Source organism: Myotis davidii, unplaced genomic scaffold (assembly GCF_000327345.1).
Source record: "Myotis davidii unplaced genomic scaffold, ASM32734v1 scaffold809, whole genome shotgun sequence".
Lineage (NCBI taxonomy): Eukaryota > Metazoa > Chordata > Mammalia > Chiroptera > Vespertilionidae > Myotis > Myotis davidii.
The window spans coordinates 142,073-169,920 of record NW_006300017.1 but is presented as its reverse complement, the minus strand read 5'-3'; the positions used below and the strand labels follow the sequence as shown (position 1 = coordinate 169,920).

Sequence of the window (27,848 nt, the reverse complement as noted above, 5' to 3'; positions counted from 1 at the left end):
GGGAGGCCTGACTTAGGGACTCCTTTCATCGGCTGCTCCTTTCCCTGGATGGCTTCCAGCTGCCTTTGCGTTCCCTCCTTGCGCTGAGCTCTGTGGACGGCAGGCAGGCTCCTGGGAGCCCGGCAGGTGGGGAGGGCTGCGTGTCTGGAGTCTCCCCCACCCCTCATTCCAAAGGACAATCGCATTGTCTACCCTGTCTCTGCTGCTCCTAATCTGTCCATTGCACCTTGCTGTGGTCGCACTACGGATGCCAAGTAGAAAAGCTGAAAGTGATCAGAAAATGGTTTCGGTGGATCTCTAGCTCTTGGGTGGTGACAGCGAAGGCGTATGGATTATGTCCAAACCATCTCATCACCTTCCCGTCATCTCAGAAGTTTTGCCCAGAGGATCCGAGGCTGAGCGACTCTGTCTGCCTCCACCTCCTGCTCCCGGTGGCCCAGCCACACTCCATGGTCTCCCACATCTGCACACACACCTGGAACGCGGGCCTGCTCACGTTCACCGTTCCCTCTCCTCTGCCCGGGGCTCCATCCTCTTCTCCAGTGAGGTCTCCCCTCCTCACTGATTAAGTGCACATCAAAAGCAGAGACCGATTTACCGGTTAAGAGTGATTTAGTGGACTGCGCTGCGGCCAAACGAATGCCGGCTGTAATGCGGTTTACCTCATTAGACAATGCAAGCCGAGGTCCTGCCTCTGCAGAGCGATCGGTCTCTGAAGCCCCGTATTCATCTTCCAGGGTTGCTGGGAGATAATAAATGGGTAATATTCCGGTGATAATGGTAATGGCGTCATGGTTCAGAGCTAATATTATGGCAAAGTAGTAATTATTTCCACAGTAAACAAGGGCATGGTTGAGCTGCCCACAGAACCCAGCCCTGTTGAAACGGTTCAGTTCCTTTCCTGGGAGCCCAGGCCTGGGACTGGCTGAGCGCGCAGGGGGAAGTTTTAGCCCCTGCTCAGGGTCCCCTGTCCCTCTCTGCTCTCTGTATCCGCTGACTGCTTGCCTGCTCCTGATTGACAGGGAATGGCAGGGACGATGGCTCCAGGTCTCAGTGCCCATGGATTCCAGAAGGTGGGCAGGGTGTTGTACCCACCTGCAAGGCCTCAGACACTGGGGAGCAGGGCTGCATAAGGGAGTGCAACCCCAGCATGTGGGGTGGAAACTAGGGTCTTCGCATGACAGACTTCTGCAAATTCCCCCCAATTTTTAAAAAAATATATTTTATTGATCTTTTACAGAGAGGAAGGGAGAGGAATAGAGAGCTAGAACCATCGATGAGAGAGAAACATCAAACAGCCGCCCCCTGCACACTCCCCACCGGGGATGTGCCTGCAACCAAGGTACATGCCCTTGACCGGAATCAAACCCGAGGCCCCTCAGTCCGCAGGCCAGCACTCTATCCACTGAGCCAAACTGGTTAGGGCGCCCCCCAATTTTATAGCCACTGGGGCCCAAAGGCAGAGAGAGGGAGCAGTGAGCTAGCATCCTAGCCCAGCACCCGCCTTAGCCTTCTGCAGTTCCGGAAGCTCCCTGGCATCTGCTAGAAACACAGGGCTCACGGAGTTACTGAAATCCAAAAGGAAAACTCTGATTTCAGAAACTCCAGGAACTGGAAAGCCCCCATGTGACCGATTCTTATGTCTACACAGTGTCTGGCCAAAGGGCAAGTGCAGCAGGAAAGGGGAGACCCAGGTGAGAAGCAGCAGGCCACGTGAACAGTTATACAATGGTCTCCTATGATGTGCCCATGTTCCAGCGATTTACTGTAACAAACCACCCCCAAACTGACAAACTGTCCCAGGATTTGTCCAGGAATCTGGGGTTGACTGGGCTTCACTGGTCTAGCTTGAGGCTGTCAGTCAGATAGTGGGGGGCTCACACCCTCTAGAAGGTGTCTTCACCCAACCCCAATAGCTGGGCCGGGGCTGGAGCTTGGCAGATTCGCTCTCCTGGGGTCTCTCCACACGGAGTCTCCATATGGCAATGTTAGGGTAACTGAATGTCTTATGCGGTGGCCTAAGGCTCCCCAGAGTGTGTTCCAGGAGAAACCAGCAGAAACGCCATGGCCTTTGGTCATCCAGCCTTGAAGGTCACCTCCTTCCATTCACTAGGAGGATGTCATGGAAACCCACCCACGTCCAGGGAAGGGGCTGAGAATCTGATGGGATGGCCTCAGGGAATCCCTGGACATGCTTTCACACCAGCTCAGCCCACTGGGCCAGGTCCACTTGCTCCTTGCCTTTCCAGTGCCACAGCAGTGCCACGGCTCTGCCTAACTGGGCCAGGTCCACTTGCTCCTTGCCTTTCCACAACAGTGCCACGGCTCTGCCTCCAACTCTGATTCAAGGCATTTTCATTGCTCTGCCCATCCCTAAATGGACTCAGATATAGATAAATCTCTCCTCCTCATCTCTTCATGATAACACTAGTAATCATTGCTGCTGTTGATGAAATGCTCCTTTAGGCCCATAACCTATATATATATTCTGTCCTGCTTTTATAAATATATATTATTCCCAATTTATAGATAAACAGGCTGAAAATGGTTAAACAGCAATCCAGAAATCAAAACACAACTCTGTTTGATCCCAAGTCTAACTTCTCTCCAGTGTGCTGTTTTCCTTCTATGTAAAATCAGTTTCTATAGATACCAAAGATGCTAATAAAAAATAAAAAAAAACAGCTACAGCCATTATTTCTGCGAGACTTTGTAAAAGTAACCTAACCTCTATGAGCTTCAATATTCTTACCTGGAAAATGGCTATAAAGACACCCACCTCACTGGGCTCTACTGCAGGTTCAATGTGATGGGGACGTAGAGCGTGTTCACAGGGCTTGGCCAAGGATTCATGCTCAAGAAACCTACATAATGATGCTTTTAACTAATTTCAGTGAGAGCAAAATCATGCTTCCAGCACAGGTTTTATTTTATAAACAGCCATTTGGGTCAAGAGTATCATGAATTAAATGAGTGATAAAATGTATACGTATATATAAAATCTGGATGGTTTCACATTCATCGTTTTCTGTCTACAGTCAAAAAAATCAATTAAAAAAACTGGCACCTCCTTGAGAGGTATTTTAAGATGATTCTTAGCAATGGCAGCTCTGCTGATGGCTGAGGGTATCATTAAGCACTAGTTTCTGATGTTTGTCAACAGCGCTATATTCTTCAAACAGACGGTGTAGGCAAAGGTGAATAGTAATTAGTTGCAAGCTTTCCCAGAGCGTCACTTTTAAAATCCATAATAATGAGATAATAAGCAGTCATGTGAGTATTCTGAGGAGCTAGCGTGGAAAATCCATCCAACACTCCACTGTGTCAGCTGTTTATCCATCAGTTCTTCTGCTGGGACAGGCTCAGAGTCCCACATGTCTCAGGAAAAATTACCTTCAGCTAAATGATCAAAAACCCAAGGGACTCTCATAAAGTCATAGAGCTTTTAGTGGCAGGGGGTGGGGTGGGGGGAGGGCGGCAAGAGAGCCCTGGCTGATGTGGCATAGTAAGTTGGAGCATTGTCCTGTGCACAGAAAGGTGGACTGTTTGATTCCCCATCAGGGCACATACTCAGGTCTTGGGTCCCATCCCTGGTCAGGGTCTGTACTGGAGGTAACTCATCAATGTTTCTCTCTCTCTCTCCCTTCCTCTCTCTAAAATCAATAGAACATATTTAAAAGTGATACGAATATTTTAAAAAGAGGGAAAATACAGAAAAGAGAAAGAATTTCATTTTGATCGTTTGTCCTCCCATTTTAGCGCTTTGCAGAGTACTGAATGCTAGGCATCTGTTAATTCTAAAACACCATCACTTTTCAATTCAGTTTAGCTACACACAAGAGGAAGCAGAGTTTGAAGGTGACAGATGCAGAGGAGCTACACACACACATATTTGCACACACACGCACAAATGCACAGAACAATGATAGCGTGATAGGTGTTTGATAATGCACTCAGCTTGCCATGGATGCATCATAGGAGGACTCCATCATTTTTCATCTCCCCAAAGGGCTTGACAATGATTCAGATGGTTTTGACTGGATATGGAAGCAGAGTTGCCTGTCTTGGCATCAGGAAATCCTTGTGGGCCGACTTTAAGACGGGAGCTTGTTCCAGAATTGATCCCATTGACAGCAACTAGGAAATGCCATGATTCCAATTTCCGCTAAAACTGAGCTATAAGATCACACGGGGCAGGAAAGGAGGAGATGAAGTAATGAACCCCAGCTTTGTCCTAAGGTGAGAATTAATCTAAGACATGGCATGCCTGCTGGGAGTTCACCACTGGCCTGGCCTTCTGTTCCCGGTCTTGTCTCTTCCAAGAACAACCTTCTAGAATTTAAATTAACCATCTCTTCCTAGAGGCTAAGTCGATGATGACAAAATTCTTGCAAGCACATAGGATGCATTTTTAAAAGTAGAAAAGTTATGAAGAATGTAAATAACACCTGTGCTTCCAACAGGTAGCAATAACCACTAATTAACTTCCCGATGTCAACTGGGATTCACGTTTGAAAGTGAGTGACAGGGTTTCAAAGTCCATCTCAACAGAAAAGACATTTCTCTGATACAATGATCCTTTTCTGGCGTTGGTCAAATTATCATTATAAATGTGGAAAGTATTTTGGAAACTATGAAATCATAATGATGGGATCCTGAAAGGCTATTCATCTAGGACGGGGGTGGGGAACCTTTTTTCTGCCAAGGGCCATTTGGATATTTATAACGTCATTTGCTTAATACAATTCACTTAAGATGAATTTATGTGGCTATGAGAAAAGCTACTAGATTTATGGCATTTTGAGTCCTGCCTGCGGTTGCCTTGGCAGGGCCAGACCAAATGATTTCAGGGACTTTATACGGCCCTCCCACCAGACGTTCCCCAGCCCAGATCTACGTGCCTGCAGATGCAAAAGGAATGCAATAAAGTGAGTAGAGCTCCTAAGACTATGGTGACCCAGGACACCTCAGTCATGTCACCTTCAGGCTGCAGGTACATTTCAGACAGAACAAGGAGGACAGGGCGGTGCTGCTAAGGGACAAGGGTGGGCGCGGAAGCAGAAGTGCTAAGGAGTCTTTAATGACATGGAAGGCAGGACTTAATGCAAATGCACTCCTCCCAGAAGGTGGCGCCCACCTTAAGACTACCACTCAGACAGGTTCAGATGCTCCCCCAAAATGCTCCATGAAAACAGCCACAGCATCAGAACAAGCTTCCCCAAGGGTAAGACAGTGATGGTGAACCTATGACACGCGTGTCAGAGGTGACACGCGAACTCATTTTTTTGGTTGATTTTTCTTTGTTAAATGGCATTTAAATATATAAAATAAATATCAAAAATAGAAGGCTTTGTTTTACTATGGTTGCAAATATCAAAAAAATTCTATATGTGACACGGCACCAGAGTTAAGTTAGGGTTTTTCAAAATGCTGACACACTGAGCTCAAAAGGTTTGCCATCACTGGACTAGATCAACCCAAGGTTAAGGCTGGATTTTTGGAACCTCCAGATAAAAAAGACTCTTGAAAGTCAAAGGGGATAGAGTAGAGAATCGTTTTGGAAATCAGCTAAGTACTCTTCTGGGGCCAGCATATCAGTGCCTTGTGGCAGCTGAGGTCAAAACCAAGGTTAAGATATAGCTGTCCAGAGCCAAAACCTATGGACCAGAGAGGAATGGTACGGAACACTCTTGAAAAGTTGGGTACATGGGGATTGCATGTACTTGAGAGCTAACATATCTTCAAGTTAACAGAGTGAGGAGAAGGGGGACAAAGGAAGCGAGTGTGGACAAAAACAAGAACTGTAATAGCAGGGATCAGAAATATAGAGTCAGTCTTTGTGTAGCTCAGATATTGGCAAACTTGTCTAAAGGACCAGGTAACAACTACTGCAGGCTTTGCAAGCCATATGGTCTAATTGCAATAACTCAGCTGCGACACTAAGACAAAAGCAGCCGTAGAGGAATGGGTGTGGCTGTGTTCTCATAAAGCTTTTTTATAGACACTAACATTTAAATTTCAACTCATTTGCATATCTCATGAAGTATTTTTCTTCTTTATTTCGCCCCCCCAAACATTTCAACATGTAAAATTCTTTCTGCACTCATGGTCTGCTCAAAAGCAGCCAGCAAGTGGGATTCGGCCCATCGGCATACGCTGCCAGTCCCAGGCATCATGAAACGGGACAATGGGACCCAGTGCTGGCTTTGAGGTCCTGATCCCTTTGGGAGTCCAACACCCTGGCCCCATGCAAAACCAGCACAAACCAGACCTTCCATCCGCCCCTGGTTTTCCTTTTGATTTCTGTTCTGCACAGTGTGTCCTTTTAAAACAAGCTCCACATTCAACTCCCTAACCTCACCTGGGCTACATTCTCTGTGGCACTTGTGAAATGCTTAGGTGCACTTTCAAATTAATTATGCGGCAGAAAGAAATGTAGGACTTACCAAAGGTCACTGGGACGCCAATGCTGTCGTTATAGCAACGGTCACAAACAACAGTCACATCATTTGGTTTTTGAGTTTGTGTTGCAAAAAAAACAAAACACCACGTTGAAACATCTTTGTCTTAGAAGATGTCTCTGTCCTGTGCTCACCTCTCTCGTCCAGGCCTCGCGCCCTTGGCCTTGCCCTGGAGAAGGTACCTGATTGTTAACTTCACCAAAGGGCAATTCCCATGAGCTGTTCCTATTCACGGAGCTCCTGCGGAGGAGGGTTGCTGATTTGCTTGCTCTGATCCGATTTTATAGATGCGGTGACAGAGGTGCGGAGAGGTTAATGTGTTGGTTGAGGGTCACTCACTCACTAATTGGCAGAGCAAGGAGCCAGGCTGGTGCTGTTCACTGCCCCGGTGTCCCTACCCCCTTCTTCACCACGTGTGATCCTGGGTGCTAGGTGGGCATCTGTGTGGTGAAGGTTTTCCTTTGTAATGTGTGGACCGGGGACAAACACACGTCATTCATGAAGCGAGGGGCCTGAGAGAAGGCCTGTCTCATCCAGAGTTTCCTCACTGAAAGCCCAATGATCAGATGTCAGTTTCTCAACACACTCATTACTTTCTTTCCTCCTTTTCCCGTTCCCCCTAATGTTTCCCAACATGGTGTGTATTCTCAGATGGTGGGATAACGTGCATTCACCCCTCGGAGCACTTGGCACGCGTTCCTCCCTTCCTTTATCCGCACAGTGGGAAGTTTATAGTCAACAGGAATGTAATCGCTCTAAAGGGCTGAATTCGCAGCACTCTCCAGCTGTAGAAACCTCTGAGGCGAGACAGGGGTGGAGGGAAGACAATTTTTTTTTAGGAAGTGTTTCATTCCCTGTTGTATCTAACTTGTGTCTTGAAATAGACACCGCTGGGACCCTCCTGGCTTTCTGCCTCCCACTCACTTGGCAGCCTGGGTGTTCGTGGAGGGCACAGGCGGCTGCACCCACTTAGGCTGCCTCAGAGGTGAGTGAGGTAGAGGAGAGTCTCATTGTAAAGGGCACGGGAGACATGCACACAGTCATGTGCAATGTCACGCATGTGAGGACAGCAGCAGAGCATGTGGATATTGTCAAGGATGGTGGACCATATTTCCAAGCTACGATTTTTTGGAAGTGGGGGTGGGAGGGCTCTTTGCCAGGCCTCACTGTGGCCTACGGCTACCTGCACTGAGTTTACTCTGCAAAGCATGTTGCTTACACACAAAGGACCAGAACCCATCCAGTGCAGGCTGGGCCGGCACACATCGGGTGTCTTTTTAAAGTAGAAAAACAAAATTTTCTATTTTCATTTTTGTTCAGCAAAACCTCAAACCCAGTATTGCTTTGGTTACATTGCAGTCACTTTCTGCTGCTTTAATTAAGCGTCTGTGTTTATCCAAGTCAGATGCAGTTAATTGTGAACTTCCTTTTCTTTCTTTCTTTTTTTTTCAGGTGAAAGGCAGCGTGGTGAAGAGAAAATCAGTAGCAAGGCATTCACCATCTCCACTTAACAGACATTCACAGAAGCCCTTCCACCGTGTCCACTGAGAAGCTTAGAAGAGGCTGCAGGTTTGGCTCAAGGGGAGACTAAGGCTCAGGAAAAGGCTGTCAAGAGGTCACTGAGACATTGTACAGGCCAAGCTCTGCATGAGATAGGTAGGGTGTGGTGGGAAGGCATTTGAGGTGGGCATCCATAGCTCACTTGCCACATATGACCTACGGCACCTCACTGAAGTGTTAAGAGCAGCCTGTTCGTCTTTAAAATGAGGTAAGGTGCTATTGCCAAGCACAGGATTAATTACACCCTCTATATTACTAGCTGTTTGTACTACCTTTCATACCATCACTTCTCTGACAAACATTTATTAAGCATTTATTATATTCCAGGTATTTATTTCATGTAACCCTTCCAGCATGCCCAGGGTGTGTGTGTGTGTGTGTGTGCATCCTATCCGCTCTGCTCAGGCTCAAAGAGGGTGGGCGATGTGGCCAAGGGGATCCTGCTCAGACAGTGAAATGATTGGGACTCAAGTCTTGGGTGTTAGACGTGCCAGGCCTCTGATGGAGCTCAGACCCAGTTCTAGCAGCACAGTCCACACCCAGGAAGGACAACTTGCTGATACCCGCCCACAGATCTAGAGAGCTGGGTTCTATTCCCAGGGCCTCTGCTTACTAGCTTCTTGTCTTTTCAGCAAATTTTTTAACATTTCTGTGCCTCAGTTTCCTCGTTTGTCAACTATGGATAATAATAGTGTTTAAACTCATAGGGTATTTCCAAAGACTGAATGGATTCATAGGAAAGTGCTGGCACATAATAAGAATAGGATGAGCCCTTGCTACTATTGTTTTATCATCTCTATTAACTTCACTGTCCCCTATTCAGCCTACCTCCCTCCAAGCCACCTTCTAAGTGACTTATCTGTGTTTGTCAATGGAGTGACGGCTGCCGTTGTCCTGCCTATATTGTGATAGATAAAAGAAGCTACTGTAACAGTGGAGTGATCAGTTATTATTATCATTAGTGGAGTGAGCATTGGAGTAATTAGGATTGAATAAGGAGGGCCAAAGAAGACACATGGCTGCTTGAAGGACATGCCAAGTCCTAGTCCTAACCCTTCTACCTTCTGTCACCTATAGCACTGACTGCTGGCAACAAGTCGCTTTAGAAGTTCTGGCCACCTCTCCTCCCCAGAGCTGAATTTGGGGCTCTGGAATGTGCTATGATATGCAGTAGAGCGTAACAAACACTACATCCTGAATCAATAGACCCTCATGTGTTCAGGCCTAGCCTGGCCAGCAGTGTAGAAGTGAAGTTTCCCGGGGAAGTCACAGACTCTTCATACTTGGGTTTTTTGTCTGTAAAATAAGCTTCAGAGCAATTCTAACCTCCTATGGTTGTTAGAGAATCAATTAAAATATAAAAAAAAATTCAAAACTTAAAAATGGTTTCTAAGGAAAAAAGAAGATCTTAATTTCCAGCTGATTACATCTTGATTTTTGCTATCTATATGTTTATCTATCTATCTATCTATCTATCTATCTATCTATCTAATATGCAAAGTGTCCCCTTGGGAGTTCGACTGGGAGAATGGGAGTTTGATCACTCACTATAACGTGCACTGACCACCAGGGGGGCAGTGTGGAACGTGGTGGGCTACCACCAGCAGCGGCGGGTACTGAGGGAACAAGGGAAGGTGGAGGCGGGGATATGGGGAGGTGGGGAACCTGATTGCTGGCCAGGCCTAGGGACCCTACCTGTGCATGAATTTTGTGCACTGAGCCTCTAGTCTGTAATAAAACAGGATGATAGTAAACAGTAAGGTAATGGGTTCAGAGTGTGTCCTCTACAACCACACTTCCTACTGAAGTCTCAGCCATCTTACACATTAGCAAGTTACTTAAGTGAGCTCTCTGTGTCTCAAGCTCTTCATCTATAAAACATCAGCCATAATACCTACATGATGAGGTTGTCAAGAAAATTAAAGAGTTCATTAATGTAAAACATTTAGAACAGTGCCTGGAGCATAGCCAAACTATAACAAAAATATTAGCTATGATGATGATGATGATAATGAGGATGATGGTGATGGTGATTCCTCTTTCAGTCTTCTTTTTTTAATGAATAAAATCTAAGCATTTTAGACTGTGCTATTTTCCTAATTACTGCCACTTGCATTTTCAGGGGCAGAATCACTAGCTCGTAGTCTAACCTTGAGGCTTGCCAAGAGATCCTAAAGTTTCCTACTGCTGCCGGCATGATGACAATGAAGTAGGGCTCTCATCAAGAGGTCCTTATAACCATGACAACATGAACAGCACCACTCTACTGAGGATGTCATTGCCATGACAACACCCGAGTGACCAAACTCAAGAGGTCTAGGAAAGTGCTGTGATAAAGAGAGAAAACATATCAACACACAGAGGAATGTGGCCATTCAAGAGCACAACAGGGACTGGTCAGTGTGGACACTTGGCTGCGAAGTCCAGAGAAGCAACAGGGTGTCGAAGAAAACACTGTGGTCATGCTAAGCTGCACTGAATTCTTAACAGCCGTGGGTTTGGGTTAGAAACAGAGATGCAGAGAGAATGAAACCAATTCTCTCCAGTGCTTCCAGACTTCACAGTGTGCCCTATCAATCAAGGGATTTTTGTTTTTGTTTTTTTCTGTCTCCAAGAAAAGAAGTGCCCCTAGCCCAGCCTTGGACAAGCTACGGCCCACGGGCCGGATCCAGCCCATTTGAAATGAAGAAAAATAAAAAAAAAGAAAGACCGTACCGTTTTATGTAATGATGTTTACTTTGAATTTATATTAGTTCACACAAACACTCCATCCATGCTTTTGTTCCGGCCCTCCGGTCCAGTTTAAGAACCCATTGTGGCCCTCGAGTCAAAAAGTTTGCCCACCCCTGCTCTAGCCCCAGTCTGTTTGGCTCAGTGGATAGAGTATCAGTCTGTGGACTGAAGGGTCCCAGGTTTGATTCTGGTCAGGGGCACATAGCCCCGTTACAGGCTCCTCCCCACTCTGTCTTCCTCTTTTTCTTCCAATTTCTCTAAAAATCAATGGAAAAACGACCTCGAGTGAGAATTTTTTTTTTTAAAGACTGCCTCTAGTGACATGGTGGCCACAAGAATGAATTTGTTAGGACTCTGATGAGAAATATTTTCGATGGAACTTGGCAACTTATCATCCTTTTCTTTTGACACCTAAAGGTTGGAATGTCCCGAGGATTGATCCACAGGACTCTCATCTATCTTCGATCTGTAGGTGGCAATGACTAGTGTCAGGGTCATAAATACCGTGTACATGATGCTAACCCCTACCTTTAGTCTTCTAGCCCCTGCACCCTTGCCTAGCCAACTATCTACTGAACATTTCCACTTGTGTATCTAAAGATCCAAGCTCCTCATTTCACCCACTAGCCTGTCCCTCTGGAGTTCTTCATAGCAGGAAATAATAAAACTGATCACCAGTGGCACAAGCCACACATCTGTGAGCCACTTGTGATTCCTAATTCTTTCTTGCAGCTTCTATGTAATTAATCAGGAAATCTCCTCAGCTTTAATTTCAGAATATATTCCAGATTAAATACACTCCCAATCACTCTACTCCATGTAGCATCACTTCTCGATGGACCAGAGCTACAGTATCCTAACTGGTGTTCCAGTCGCTGCCCTCACACTACCCTTGACCCCTGTCTTTCCCTTCAAGTGGTTAAAAGGATCCTTTAAAAACATTCATTATGTTGTTTCACTCTCCTCTTTAAAACCTGCCAGTATTCTTTTATTGGAACACTTTCCAAAGTGTTTAACATGGTTGTCAAGGCATTACAGGATCTGACTCTTGGCTCTCTTTAGCACATCCTATGTCACTTTCCCGTGCATTATCATTCTTGCTGTTCCTCAGACACACCAAACATATTCCCAATCCATGGCCTTGGTACTGGCAGATACCTCCGCTTGGAACACCCTCTTGGGCTGTGTCCCATTCACTGTCCCTCTCCACTCAGGTGTCTACTCAGGCTTTCCCTCAACACCCAAGAATAGCACCATCTATCGTCCCTACCCCATTTCTGTCTTATTCTTCTCCGTAGTACTATCTCTCCCTGATATCGGGTTGCATATTAATCTGTCTTATATTGCCAAAACTCCCCTTCTGTGGTCCTTTGGGACAGGGACTTATATGCTGTGTTCACAGCACAATCTAAAGCATCAAAATATGCACTGTCGTGTGTTAGGTACTCAACAAATATCCACTGAATAAAAGATGATCCATTCTGCCTATTTATCATATCACTGTAGTACTCGATCATTCCTGTTCAATCTAATAAATCCTGCTTCTCGAGATAAATAAATAAATAAGTCTGGCTTATTATGATCATATTTGGAGAAAAGGGAGTTAACCTACATAGTCCAACAGACAGAAATAAATTAGACATCTGCTAGTTTCTAATATTCTACCTATTGCCACATGGGCAAGAAGTCAGACAAATAAACCTTAGTCCTCCAAAACAGGCAATAACAGAAGCCAAACCAGAAATGTGGGACTGCTTCTCAGCTTACTCCACAGCCTCACTCCTAAGCCACATTAAACTCAGTCCCAGGTTTTGGAAATTTAGCCTTCTATAGGGTGTCCCAAAATTCACGCAAGATTCGAATTTTGCATGAGCATTAACAACAAGAACAACAAAAAATAAAAGCCTAATCATACATAACCCTATCCTCTATCATTTATGAATCAATACAAAATTTACAATTTTTAATTATAAACCTGTGTTTTCTATCAAAATTACTTCTTGCATGAATTTTGGGACACCCTCTATGTATTTCTACATTCCATGTCTACTCTCATGATCTTCACATTGCCCTTTAATGGCTTCCTACAGGTAGGTCTCCTTGCTTTGTACCACAAGAAGGCTTGACCTTGCTAACAGATACCTCCCGTCATTGCCCCACCTTCAGGTTCAGGAAGAAAAGGGTTTCTATTGGTTACCGCAGATATAGGCTGCAGCTGACATGTGTGAGGCATGTGTTCACTGTCTTCCATTGGGACATGAGACTATATCCAACATGCCTCACGTCTCACTGTCAGGTGACCATGCAAAGTGGGACCCTTTCTTCCCCACCATCATGCTATGCAGCGCTTTCATCCCTCACTTCTCACCTTCCAAGTCTGACCTCTGTGCTCCCTGAAACGCTCACTACCTAACACAATGCTGCCCGAGGCCAGAAGCCTGCAAGCTGAGCTTCCCTGAACTGCCTGTGTTCATCACGCCCCGCTCCCGAGGGCAGTGCTTCCTCTGTAGCTCTCGCAAGGAACTGCTGGGTTGTTTGCCTTGGCATGGAGGTTGGGGTGACGGTCTCCCTCACTCCTCAAGATCACTTGGGAACCCTTCCTCTTCCACATTTCCATTGAAACCCTTCAAAACCGTTGCCCTCTTGCAATGCTACATCCTCCCGTCTTCCTTGCTCCCAGTGAATGCGGTGCTGACACCCTGTGACTGGTTGAGGGCTTTCACACTTGGCTCACAGACCTCCAGGCCACTAACCTCAGCCATTATAACCTTGGCCATGATCGGGGCGGCTTCAGTGTTCCCACTGATGATTTCTCAGACACCTTCACTGTCAACTAGCTGGATCCCTCTTCTCCAGGGACCTTCTTCTCTGCCTCAGATACATGCAACCACTGCCAGTGGCCTAACATGTCATTCTCTGGAACCTGACATCACTAAATAAGGGACCGCAATTTCTGAGTTGAGCTTTGGAACCTACCAGCATGCTTCAACCATCACACTATAACACCACGCTTACTTTATTCACTCATTCAATACATAAATATTTACAGGATAGCTATAAATTGATAGGCACCCTGTTAAGTATAGGCGCACATGGTGGTGAGCAGGGAGCAGCATGCTCCTTGCCCTCACAAAGCTTACAGTCTGTGGAGAGGAAGACAGGCATCCAATATATCTGGAGCCACATGGCCTCCTTGTGACCCTCTAATATACCCAAACTATCAGACTGAGTGCCTTGGTGCCCACCGCCAGCCCCACCAAGAATACTCCTGTTACAGCATCATTTCTTCTGCAAACTTTTACGGGTCGTCTTCTTAATGAAACCATCCATATCTACTCCTGTTGAGATCATTACCCCCAAACAGTGCCTGATAACCTCTGCCTCTTATCCCAATGAACTTTCCCGAAGCATATACCACATAGCATTATAAGGTTGACTTATCTAGGGGCTCATTTTCTGTCTCTCCCCTAGAATATAAGCCCCATGACGCCAGGGGCATGGTCTGCTTTGTACATTCATGTATCCCCAATGCCTAGGACAGTGCATAGCAGTTGGGGCTCCATGAGTGCTCAATGATTGCTGAGTAAATGAATGAATCAATGATTGAGGACTAAAACTTGTTTTTCAAAGGAGTGCTCCTGGGGGCAAAATGCATGCCACTTTCTCTGCTTACGTCCTTTTCTGGGATGGCATGTGAGGGCATAAATAAATCAATAGAGGGAGACAGCCATTTGTCTTGCTCTGTCATGCAGATGACTGGCCAAATAGCTTCCACCGCAGTGACCCCGGTGAACCATTCCGGAAAGGGCAAAGCAGTGATGCAAGGCGTGAGAGGAGGACCCCAAGGCCTGCTGGGCTGCGGATCAGTTAAGCAGGACGAGTCCTGAATCTATTATAGAGGAACGATAAAGTCCAAAGTCATTCATTCCATCTCCCTGTTAGAAGAGGGAAGAGGAATGAATTTGTTTTTCCGGACTGAGGGAGGGGCGAGCAGAGAGAAACCAGCCTCTTTTGGAGAGAAGTAAGGGGTTAATGTGACCTTCCAAAGGAAGGAAGGGCTACCTCTTCCTGACCCCAACACCAAGGCCATGGGCAGCAGGCCGGCTGGGCAGCAGGATGTGGAGGAGCCAGATTCCAGGAGTGCTGACTTGGTATTCTGCTCACTCCTTCCCAGCTGCCCGGGCTCCAGTGGGAAAAGCATTGCAGGGCACTAGGAAGATGAAGTATTCCACCTACCACAGGGACATTAGGGAAACTGAGCGGAGTCAGATAAGGAAAACCATACTCGGAAATCCCGCAGTTCCTCTCCATATCTAAAGCTGCTAATGTGTAAAACAACCCACTAATGCCAATCAAGCAGACGGCCCGCCACTGTGTGAGTGAATGATAGCATTTCACACGGGGAAAAATAAATCAAGTCAGAGAGCATCCTTCTCACTGCTGTGAGCCATGGTCAGGGGCACAGGGAGGGGGTGAGAGTGCAAAACTAAAGAGGCAGAGAACCCAGAGAGGTCAGCCCTCCATGCTGGGGTTATGCCCTTGGTGCAGATATATTCAAGCAAAGATCCACTGAAAGGGGCCTAAGGGTATCGGGGAGGCTAGAGGGCTCAACCTGGACTCCACCATTGGACAGAGTGCGCATGAATTTGCCAGAACGCTGTGAAGAAGAGCACATCCCAAGGCCCGAGGCTGTCAGGAGGTCTGAACTTGAGAACAGCCGCATCCCCTAGACCCGTGGTCAGCAAACTGTGGCTCGCGAGCCACATGCGGCTCTTTGGCCCCTTGAGTGTGGCTCTTCCTAAGCCTTAGGAGTACCCTAATTAAGTTAATAACAATGTACCTACCTATATAGTTTAAGTTTAAAAAATTTGGCTCTCAAAAGAAATTTTAATCATTGTACTGTTGATATTTGGCTCTGTTGACTAATGAGTTGGCCAAACACTGCCCTAGACCTTCAACAGTGGTTTTCCACCCTGTGCATCTCACGGCACACATAAAACCAACTAGCAAAAGTCTGCGGCACACCAAAAACTAGATACAGGGTGTCCCCCCAAAATATACAGACTTTAAATGATTATATAGTCAGAGTTTATTAAAATACAGTTCATTTTCAAAATTAAGTGAGTTATCAGCTGGTATACACATTTTAAATGCCTATAATGTCAGTGTTTATTACCATACAATTCATCTTCAAAATTAAGTGAAGGCACCCTATATTATATTTTTGGCTGATATGACAAAAAATAGGTATAATTTTGATTCATTCACACTGGACTACTATTGTGTTGGCTGTTGTCTTTTTTTTTTTTTTTTAATTTGACAACCTAAGAAAAAAGAGGTCAGTGCCCATGACTAAATAGTCAAGTACTGCATGTGTTAAACATTCCTAGGGCACACTGTTTGAAAATCGCTGATCTAGAAGAAGCAAGGGTTAGAAATCAGGCAGGAAATCATCACACATTAATAATATGGGTCTTGAAGTAAAAATGACTCAGAGTTGAATTGTGCCTTGGCTATTTCACATCTGTGAGCCAACTGTCCCCGCACACCACTTCTACCTCTCTTCCTCTCTCTTCCTCTCCCTTCCTCTCTGAAATCTATAAAATATATTTAATTTTTTTAAAATGCCTACTTATTAGGGCATTTGTGAGAACTCTGTGGTATAATGTATATAAAGCAGGGTGCCCAGCACATAGCAAATATTAATACGCCAATAATTCTTAAATGTGAGTGTATATCACACTAACCTGTGAAATTTGTTAAAGTGCAGGTTTCTAGGCCCCTCACCAGGTCTGGGGTGTAAAGCAGTGTAGGCGCATGTGTACTGGAGACATTGCCTGGGGTGGGACTTCATTGCTGCCAACTGGAGCTCTGTGACCTTGGCCCATGAGCCTGACCTATCTACGCCTCCCTCTCACGTGGTAGAGCAGGTTAATCATAGGACCTGACTGTGATTGCCAAAAACATATATATATATCCCTACATGCAAATGTTCAGAAGGACGCCCAGCACAGTTTAAGCATGAGAGATGATTAGTTATTGCTATTTTTGAATCCTAAAGACTCTGGTTGCAATTTAGACTCTAGGGAAAAGGCTGTCCCTCGAAGGTCACGACAGGATTCAGGATCCGAAAGTAGATACAAAACGAGAACCACACATGGACGTCCCGGTGACAAGGATATTTTGAATGGAAACTTTCTCCAAGATCACGGGGCAGTCATGGTAGATCCTAGACGTGGGACTCCTCTAGCCTTTCACTGGGCACAGGGTGCTATGGGGTGAAGGTCACTGTGCTTGTGGTGGGTGGTGGCGCTCTGTTGAGGCCCTCCTGGTCCTCCAGCACCTGTCCTGGGTGAGCCTCAGAGATGGAGGTCTCTGGGCTAGGGGTTAGGGGGGCTTCCATTTCAATGAGCCTTTGCATCTTCCTGAGTCAGGGCTGGTTAGCATCTGAGGGGAAGATGATACAATCACCTTTTTGTTGTTTTTTTTTTCTGTTTCCTTGCTTTTGGTCTATCAAAACAGTTCTGCATGGTAACGGTCGTCAAGTGCCAGCATAAATAGCCTAAGACTCAAGGGGAGTGTGGGGGAGGATGCTGTTAGCGATGTCTGATTTCGGCAGCCGTCTGATGCTACAACATCTTTCAAGGGCTTTAAAATAATTGGGTAAAACCACAAACAGTGTCTGTGGTGTGCACTCCTGCCCTTGGCTTCTCGACTGAGGCTTCCTTTCATATGTTCTCAATTCCAGCACGTTGAACTCATTAATTCCCCCACTAGCCTTTTTATGATTTTTCCTTTCTTTGAAGTAGGAAGTTGCACTGCTATAATATTGCTTTAAAGCGGATCATAAATATTAAACTTACAAAAACCCTTATTGACATTGGCAAATTTCACCCTCGCCGTATCCGTCTCGCTGTAATTTTATAGTTAAAGAGAATTACGAAGGTAAAGAGTGATCTATGAATGTCTTCCCCCGCTTTCTTCTCTCCCACCTTCCTCTGCATGTCTGTGCTTAAATCATTTGCTCAGATAGTGTGGCTGGATCACTTTGCCCTGGTTCTCCTCATTGTGCCGCCAGTTTACCTTCATCCAGATAAACGCTTTCTCTCTATAGGGTGGGCCTCACACCGGCATGGTGTGCTGGCTGCGATAGTGGACGGGGACCTGCCACTTCCCATTAGGATGCAATTATTTTCTTCTCCCACCATCGGTGACCACTGTAATACCATTGGGAAGAGCAATCACTTGGGCCCTCCTGGGATAGCTACTTGAGGGTACTCTGGGAATTTTAATCAAGCACCTTTGTTAATTAGAAAATGGTAGGGGTTAAGGAGGTGCTGATTAAGCACCTTTGGATAGCTATCCATCCTGGCAATTGACTGAGCTTGGGCTTTTGTAGGGCTTCAACCTTTTCAGACAAAAGAATTTTAATTCCATCCCCTTCTGTGCTTGTGCCGTGGGTGGGAGTGAGGAGGAAGGGGCTGGCCAAGGCTACGGAAGCGGAAGCTAACATTGTTGGGCACCTACTATGTGTCCTTAGGGGCTGGGTGCTCTGCATTAGCGACAATGTTTGATCCTTGTTCATGTCACAAAGGCATTATTGTTTTTGTTTTGTAGAAGAAGCCAAGCCTTGGTGTAGGGGTAGCCCAGAGATGGCTGAGGGAGAGCTTCTGCTTAAGGATCCCTTTGATGATTTGGGGAACAAAAGATCCACAGTGGAGAATGCTGTGAAGGGATGAGGCTCCTGTAGCTTAGCCCTTATTCATTAAAATTGATTTTGTTTTAAATTATGTACCAGTGAGAATTAATTTTAAAAAGGAAAAGAAAGACACTGTGTCTGCCGATTGGATATGTCTTTGTTGGACAATCACTAGCCGGGCCTGCAAATGTCTGCTGCTGTACTCGGCACTGGGGTACAATCACACAGTGTGAGGCCGATTCCTGGCCTCCCTGACCCCTAAGACAACAGGAGGTCCCACGGGCACCTGTAAGAACGGCCATCGCTAGAGGCACATGCAAAGGGCAACTCACTCTGCCTGACGGAGGTCGTCAGAGGCTTTCAAAGTGGGGCGTTTGAGCACAGCCTTAGCACAAAACCAGAGCTTTGTCCAAAAGGAGCATGCAGGACAGGGCTCTGGGGAACAGGTGTGTGTGAGGTGAGGGTGCCAAGTGTGCGGGGAACATGAAGCGGTTAGAGCAGGGGTGGGCAAACTTTTTGACTCAAGGGCCACAATGGGTTCTTAAACTGGACCGGAGGGCCGGAACAAAACCATGGATGGAGTGTTTGTGTGAACTAATATAAATTCAAAGTAAACATCATTACATAAAAGGGTACAGTCTTTCTTTTTTTTAAATAGTTTTATTCATTTCAAACGGGCCGGATCTGGCCTGCGGGCCGTAGTTTGCCCACAGCTGGGTTAGAGTGACCACAATATGTGCAGCCATCAGGGCTCCAGACCAGATCCTTAACACTCTGCCTGCCACACGGAGAAGCAAGAACATGAATGAAGAAGCGCATTGCAGAGAGGTGTATCACCAACCACGGAATGACCCAGCCAGTGAGCAGCGGAGGGGAATTAAAATCCAGTTGGACCTGCCTTCAAAGCCCACCTCTTACAGGCAGATCGCCGTCTTCTCTCAGGTGGCCTCCACTGGTGGAGACGGAGCCATTGAAGGTTGCCAAAGCCTCAAAGAAGGGCCTGCCCGGCCCTGTCCTCAGCCTGATGAACAGAGATGAACAAGCTGGGAAATTGCCACCTGCCCTCAGGGAGCAGGTAAGTAGAGCGGGCACACTGGCTGTCCCCACGCCCAGCTCTGGGATGAAATAACGGGAAACGCTCCTTATCGTACGTAATTGCCTTTCCTGGATTCTCACGCTCCAGCAGAAGACAGACAGGAGGTGGCATCTGAGCAGGCCCTGGGGACAGAGAGCCTGCCCCACAAACAGCAAAGACACCGATCTAAAGGCTCTCTCTATTCCTCAGTCCCTCCTACTTGAGAACCTGGGCTGCTTCCTGGTCTCATAGCGTCATGGCCTTCACTGGGGAGTTAATTTTCCCACGGGGTTCCCTCTTGGCTTACTGCAGAAAGATCTGTAGCATGCATCGATTAGTCACGGGGCAACCCAACCAAAATGAGAGAGAGTCCAACAGTTCTTCCGGGCTGGCATAGATAGAGATCTTCACTACATCTTTTTCTTTTCTTTTTTTAATTTTAATACTGGTTCCTTCCTGCTGGGTGGTTACCCTCCATGGGCAAGGCGATACCGTGAGTTCCACTTTGTGCTCCTGCCCTCCCTTTCCGGCTCTTTTGCTGGAGAAAACTTTCTCATCTGCCATCCTAATGATCCCTGTGCCACACGGGGCCCTGATGCTGGTGCTGACAGGCTGCTCATTAGTGCCAAGGTGCTGCCGTCAGCCGATGGCATGCCAGAGCGGCGCTCCTGACACTTTTTCACAGAGCTGTCACCGGAGTCATGGAGCCTGCCAGCTCTGGTCGAACTCAAGCTGCGATACCTCCAGTGCCAATTAGTGCTCCGTGTCCTGCTTGGCTGGGGAGGAAGGCCTGTCAGTGCTAACAAATGGGGAAATAGGTGGGTGGGTGGCAGGTGCAGGGGACGGCGTAGGGCATGGGCAAGGAGAAGAGCTTCCATGAAGGGTCACTTTGTCTTCATCAACTCGGTGCCCTTTGAAACTCAGAGACACAAGGGCTGGGACAACCAACTGCCCACTGGGTCTCTCCAAGTCCAACAGGAGAAGCGAGGTGTAGAGGAAAGAGATCTGGCCATAGGGGAAGGTTGCTTGGTCCTGCAGGTATGGGTACGGGGGGCCTGCAGAAGTGCCCACTCCTCCCTGTGGAGAGAGAAGGCTTCCATACCAAGGGCTTGGTTGGGGACCCAATGGGCATATGGTTCTGTTCTAACCACACTCCCAGGACCTTTGCATGGCCTTGGGGAAACCAACCCATTAATCTCTGTTCCATCTCAACTCACACACGGTGGGGAGTGGGAAGAATTTTTTAAATGATGTTTCTCTATTTTTTTAAAAATATATTTTATTGATTTTTTTTACAGAGAGGAAGGGAGAGAGATAGAGAGTTAGAAACATCGATCAGCTGCCTCCTGCACATCTCCCACTGGGGATGTGCCCGCAACCCAGGTACATGCCCTTGACCGGAATCGAACCTGGGACCTCTCAGTCCGCAGACCGACGCTGAGCCAAACTGGTTTCGGCATGTTTCTCTATTTTTGTACTGATTACTTTCTCTGCATTTTCATTTTGTAACTCAGGAGCAGCAGGCCATTTTCACATACAGTTGAACTAACTGTCCCTGGCGACATCCAGGGTTGTTTTACAAAATCTCTCGAGAGATACTGAGGGTTTAGGCACAGGAAGGGTTCCGAACACTAAGACACCAAAAGGATCAAGGGTCCCGGAAAGACCAGACACAGAACATGCCAGAAAAACACGCACAACACACATAGCAAGAGGAAGGCGAAGGGAGCTCTCTAAAGACCCTCCTCAGAGTCACTGATGAGCCTCCTCCATTTCTGCAAAGAGAACGTGAAAAGGAGTGTCTCCTTCTAGAAGTCAAGCCCTGCCACAGCGGGGTTCCCCCTAGGGGACCCCAGCAAAGCCCTGAAGAGCCTGTGAAGGCCAGAGAAATGCCCTGAAGACTCGCCAGCGGAGATCAAGAGGAAAGATGCAGTGGCGACTGCAACATCAAAGTGCAGTAGCATTCCTCATGAAGCTGGATGAAGCCCTCGGACGGGGGAAGAGGCGTGCCCCTTCGGGAACTGGCACAAGTAAGTGCTTGCTCTCGGAATCAACAAATATTCCTTGAATGCTTTCCAGGTGCTGAGCATTGTGCTAGGAGGCAAAGAATCAAAGATGACTGAGAGGCAGGCCCTGATCTCAGAAAACTCATTAATTAGAGATCGGGGCATCTCTGTAAACAGCATCCGGGGCCTTACTGAGCCCCAACCAGTATCTGGGCACAAGGTGTTCTTTCAGTAGCTTCCGTGAGAGTTTCATTTTCTGTGCTTCATTTGATGGGAGAGAAAGGGAGGGACAGCCATGTGGGAGCTCCATTAGGACCCCCAGTGATCCCTGCCCCAATGTACGGAATCCACTCAGCAGTGACTGGAGTCATGCATTCACCTCAACTCTATGTTCTCCTCCCAGGAATGTGAAGACCCTGGAATCTTGGCCTTCTCTTCAAAGATCTTGCCATCCATCAGAAACTGGAAACATAAAAACTGGGTTTTGAGAACACTCTTCTCTGAAGAGTGAGGTCCTAAAAGCATCCTTTAGGATACAATTACAGAGATGGTATCTCTGGGTATTTAGGGAAGACCTTGAGGAATCAAGAACACCAAAGGCATTCTTTTGAAGATAGAAACACTAGCGCTTAAGGGCTGTGCTAACAAATTCTTATATCCCTAGACCAGGAGAAATACAAGGTGCAGAGTCATGAATGGGGCATGTGTCTGAAGGGGGCTATGGCCACACTGGTGGTACTTTGGCCCCTTGAGTAGGCTCCTAGCATTTACACGGGATTTGAAGAAGGGCCAGTAAAACATTCATCAAGATGGATTTGGCATTTTGGTGTGAGACTGTGAGATGGGGGCATTTTCTTTTGCAAACACCTGGCAGGTGTGCACAGCACTTGTACGTTCCCAGCAGGAGTGCAGATGAGGGCAGGTATATTTGCACAGCTAATGCACTTTGTCCTTGAACCCTTGGGAGTAGCAACTTCATATGAGGAACTAAAAAGTATCTATATATATAAAAGCCTAAGCGACTGTTATGACTAGATGACTGGCCGGTAGCTATGATGCACACTGACCACCAGGGGGCAGACAATCAATGTAGGAGCTGCCCCCTGGTGTTCAGTGTGCTCCCATAGCCAATCTCCCATGGTCCCTCCCCCAGCTGGCCAACTTCCCATGAGATGGCCCTGATTGGCCCAATTGCTAGCCAGGCCGAGGGACCCCACCCGTGCATGAATTTGTGCACCAGGCCTCTAATGCTATCATAATAGGTGGAAAACTACTTCTCAGGCTCAGTGGCGATGCAGAGAGGTAGCTTGGGAGGCCTCACCCCCCTCTTTCTCTTAGATATGGACAGCTGACATTTTCTCCCTCTGACATGAAGTGCTAGGCAGACAACCTTAGGGGCAAGTCCCTGCCACCTCCATCCTTCTAATTTCTGTGCATGGAATTTTATGAGCCATTCCTGGTAAAACGGTGTTGACATTTCTGCCTCCCCTTTCCACATATAAGGTGGTCACCACTGGAAATGCATATTCAAAGGCAGCATAGCTTATTGCACGTAGTGACATGTATTATGATGGAGGACGCTTGGATTATTCAGAAATGTACAGAACAGACAGATCAGTCCAGAGAGAGAAGATCCAATGAAGCCATCAGGGTCACCAAAGGCGCTTCTAATGGGGGTGTGTGTAAGAATGATCCTGGATGAGACATGATCCACACACAGAGGATGGGACAAAGGTGGCAGCCGCTCTCTCTCTTCCCTTCGGAGCCCTCGCTAAGGTGCACTGTACCTTGTTCTCCGAGGAACCTCACGCCTGCCCTAACTTGTTTAAGATACGCATCCTTTGGAGCCATTTAGTGGGGAAAGATGAAGGTCTAGCTGCTAAGTGTCTGCAGCTTCGGTTCTGATTTGGCAGCAGCCCAGTGGCAGCTCCGATCCCCAAACCATCCGTCACCGGGAGGGCGGCTGCCTGGCGAGTCCCTGGGGATTTGTTTCTGCTCCCCGTGTCTTATCAGTTTGAATCTGGGATAGCTCATCTGGACCAGGGATCTGGAAAGACTTCATCTCCTTTACACTGAGCCACAGGTAGATTCTGATTATCCTGCTTCGCTCCCCTTGATCCAGCTTCTGTTTCCATAGCAGCTAAAAACCCTGATAAAAAGGACTCCTGTGAGCCAGGCGCAGGGAAAGCCCCCCGGGGAAATGAATCTACATGACGGCCCCCCAACAGGAAGAGGAGTCTAAGGCACACTGCTGCGAACTTCAGGGACATGAACGGAAGAGGGCTCCACTGTCAGAAGGAAGACGCAAGTAATTGCGTGGAGAAGAGAAAGAGGGGGGAAGAAAAACATGTGGGGGAAACATGAAATTAAAGCGGAAACATGTGGGAGGCTGAGAGAGAAAGGAAAGCAAAGGACAAAAGGAAAAAGCATCCAAGGGCAACACAAAAGGAGAAGAGGTCCAGCGGAGGAGGGAGAAAAGAGGACATGAGAAAAGGCCTCACACAGGAGACAGAGAGAGGGAGGTCACAGGGCCTCTGCCTGACAGAGGGACATGAGAAAAGGCCTCACACAGGAGACAGAGGGAGACCTGCGAGAGGAAGGCCACAGGGCCTCTGCCTGACAAAAGGCGAAGCACGTCTACTGGGATGATAAAGGCCCTGCAGAGTCGCAGGCCCAGCGGCCCTGGCATCCAGGAGCCCTGGGGACTCAGCATTAGGCAGCGCTGACTGGTGGGCACCACGGTCTTCGGAAGCCTGTCCTTTGGGAGGACCCCTGCTTCAGAGGTGCCAGGGCCCCCTTTCATCAGTGATGATCTCACACATGCCTGAGGCCTCTCCCCGGATCATGGGCCTGTCCTCACTTAACGTCATTTCACATCCATCAAGAGACTGCCAGACACAGGAGGCTCTTTGATGCCTTTGCTCCTGGGGTAGAGTCAGGAATGATGGCCTGGGGCAGCTCCTGGGAACTCAGGCCCAACACTGAACATCTCATGGTTTCTCCGAAGACCTCCAGCAGGGCTAAGTGTCAATGTCTACAAGTAAGAAAGGGGATTTGGTATTTGAGGCCCCCTCACAGCTCTGACAGGTATTTTAAAATGTCCCCAAGTGTAGTGGATGCTGAGGCACTGCCACCTTCGGGAAGAGAGGATGTCTGCCCCAGGGGTCGTGTGCTGGTGGTGGACAGCACTCGCTCAGGTGCAGCTCTACAGGGATTGTGTCCTGTGAAGAGATGCCTGGCCCAGGTCACAGCCTTTCTGCGGACAGACCACCTTCAGCAACAGACTGCTGTGCCAGCCCCCTCACCTCAAATAAAGAACCTGTCTGAAGGGTTACCCCAGCTTCAGAACCCGCCCCCCATCCTGTCAGCTGAGATATTCCAAGTGACTGCAGTGCAACTCAACTTCTCCAACTACCCAACCCTCTCTTTTTTTCTTCCTTCTACAGAGGTTGGTTCCGAGAGCATCTTGAAAAAAAGTCTTACACGCTTTTGGGGCACCTGGCCTGTAACATCGAGCAAACAACTACCACTATAGTTCCTTTAACATCCTTACTACTCAGCAATGTGCATACCTTCACGCATCCATCCATATGTGTACGTTCACAATAACCAATGAAATTAAGGCTCTTTATTCATGTCTCTGCTCAAAATCACCTTCTCAAAGGCCTTCCCTGACCAAACCTCTTTTCTTTTACTCAGTATATACGGTTCTATTTTCTCATCCTTATCACCGCCTCGTGTCTTGTACATTCCTTTTATGGTCATTTTCCTCATGAGAATGTGATCTTGTTTGGGTTTATTGCTATATCCCCCATGCTGAGACGTGTGCCTAGATTATTGCCAGCATTCAAGAGATATTGAAGAACAAATAAAATAATTTAATGTACCGTGAATAAAAGCCAGCTTAATGATAAATGACATCTACTTAGATTCTAAATGTTTAATGTTCAAACCATGAAAGCACAAAACACCACTTAGTCTGGTCTGGTCTATACAGCATCTAAGCATCAAGACAAAGTACATTTTGCAATTTGGTCATCTTGGATTAATCACAGTAAAACAACAACAAGGCTCCAAAACAACTAACGGAATAGAGACCGGAAATCTGGCAATGCCAAACAAGCCCCGATTTGGAAATTGTGCATTTAGGAATGTGGCCATTCGGAGCTCTCATTTATTTTGTGTTCGTGTTTTCCTTCTCATAAAACAACCAGCTGAACAATGCCATGAAAGCAAATTGTCCACCATCAAATATGGCCAGTGACGTTCTCCCAGAAGATCTTACCCCCATTTCATCCACCACCAGCTGGGATGCAGTTCCCAGGGATTGGAGAGGAGCTCAAGTATGGTCGCTAAAACCCTAGAGCAGCGGTTCTCAACCTGTGGGTCGTAACCCCTTCGAGGGTCGAATGACCCTTTCACAGGGGTCACCTAAGACCATCGGAAAACACATATATAATTACATATTGTTTTTGTGATTAATCACTATGCTTTAATTATGTTCAATTTGTAACAATGAAAATACATCCTGCATATCAGATATTTACATTACGATTCATAACAGTAGCAAAATTACAGTTATGGAGTAGCAACGAAAATAATTTTATGGTTGGGGGCCACCACAACATGGGGAACTGTATTAAAGGGTCTCGGCATTAGGAAGGTTGAGAACCACTGCCTTAGAGGATAGGCCTGTCTTTTGGAGAACACCAAACCCTCGCAGAGCCTCGAGCATTGTTACCAGGCTACCAACAATGAAGGACCCTTTGGATGAAGTCACCAGCACCATGACCTCCTAGCTGTGCCAGCAATTCTCTCAGTTCCTTTCTCCACACAATGCACCAAACTGCTCTCTTACCTTTGGGGGAGATGTGTCTCCAGGTAACCGTGGGCTCTGGTCTGCCCGTTGCTATGCAGGTGAGGCTGATATTGTTCCCTTCATTAATGGAGATATCTGAAGAAATCTCTACAATTTTGGGAGATACTGTGGAGACAAAAGCCAGTGGAAGGAAAATAAATATCCTGTTGAAACATCTCTTTGTTGTCTCACAATAATAGCTGGCAGAATAGCTCGGGGACTGAAGTATAAGGGTGATGGGAACAAATGGAGAAAAATTAGAGGAATTATCTTAAACATAAAAGGAACATCTTACCTTGAATTTATTGTCTATTTCCTCCTGTCTAAACCCAAAGCCAGGAAGTACTGATGGGAATGGATTTCAATGCCACACTACTGTCCTCGCCTCCACTCTCTTCCGTCTGCACTCTCACCCAAGTCCCCTCTGACACGCATCCACCAGACATTCTCCACAGTGCATTCAGAGTTGATGGTATACAATTCTGAGCGTATCACATCTCTGCCTAAACAACTCCAATTGTTCCTTATTGCCCAGCTGATCAGATCCACCCGCTTCGTCCTGGGATAGCAGGCCCGTTCAGAATCAAGCATCAACCTGTTTCCATTGGTATTCCCGCTGATTCTATCGCAATTTATCCCCTTGTCACCCCCAACACATCATGCCCTTTCTGATCATTGAGCATTTGGGGGTCTATCTTGGTCCTTATGTCCTTCCTAGAAAACTTCCAGTCATCCTTTAGGGTCCAAATCAAATGCCACTTTGTTGCAGCTTTTCTTTTCTGATTTAATATATATTTTTATTGATTTCAGAGAGGAAGGGAGAGAGAGAGATAGAAACATCAATGATGAGAGAAACATCGATTGGCTGCCTCCTGCATGCCCCACACTGAGCATCAAGCCCGCAACCTAAGCATTTGCCCTGACTGGGAATTGAAGTGTGATCTCCTGGTTCATAGGTCAACGCTCAACCACTGAGCCACACCGGCTGGGCAATGTTGCACCTTTTCTGACCCTTGCACCTCTCTGCCCTCCCGCACAACTCTACATGCCAGCTGCTCCTCATCTGCCTACTCACAGCCTGATGGTGAATCAAAAAATGTCAATTAGCCGGACACACTTGGTCCCTTTCTCTCTTGGACCCCTAAAACAATTCCTCAAAGGAAGGGAGGGGTTCGTTTTAATTGGTAAATTTGGGAACCCCACTCTGTTTGGTCTTTAGTTTTGGGGCCAGGCTCCCCGTAAGAAGCTATGTTCTGTTGTGGCTCTTCCACAAAATACCATGTGTGGGCATGCATGTACAGTGCGACTGAAACTTTGTGGCCCATGCGCAGAAGTCAGTATTTTGTGGAAGAGCCACACTCAAGGGGCCAAAGAGCCGCATGTGGCTTTTGAGCAGCAGTTTGCCAACCACTGTCCTAGAGCATGTGTCACAGGCCAATGCCTACAGGTGTGGGAG

At 47.0% G+C, this 27,848-nt stretch overlaps 1 protein-coding gene across 1 annotated transcript in view; it reads right to left on the bottom strand.

The window, feature by feature from the left end:
* NTM (neurotrimin) overlaps positions 1-27,848 on the bottom strand; it is a 179,033-nt gene that overhangs the window by 91,631 nt on the left and 59,554 nt on the right. The window contains 1 exon segment of the mRNA XM_006779315.2: positions 26,393-26,518. Coding sequence (XP_006779378.2) covers positions 26,393-26,518 — 126 coding nt within the window.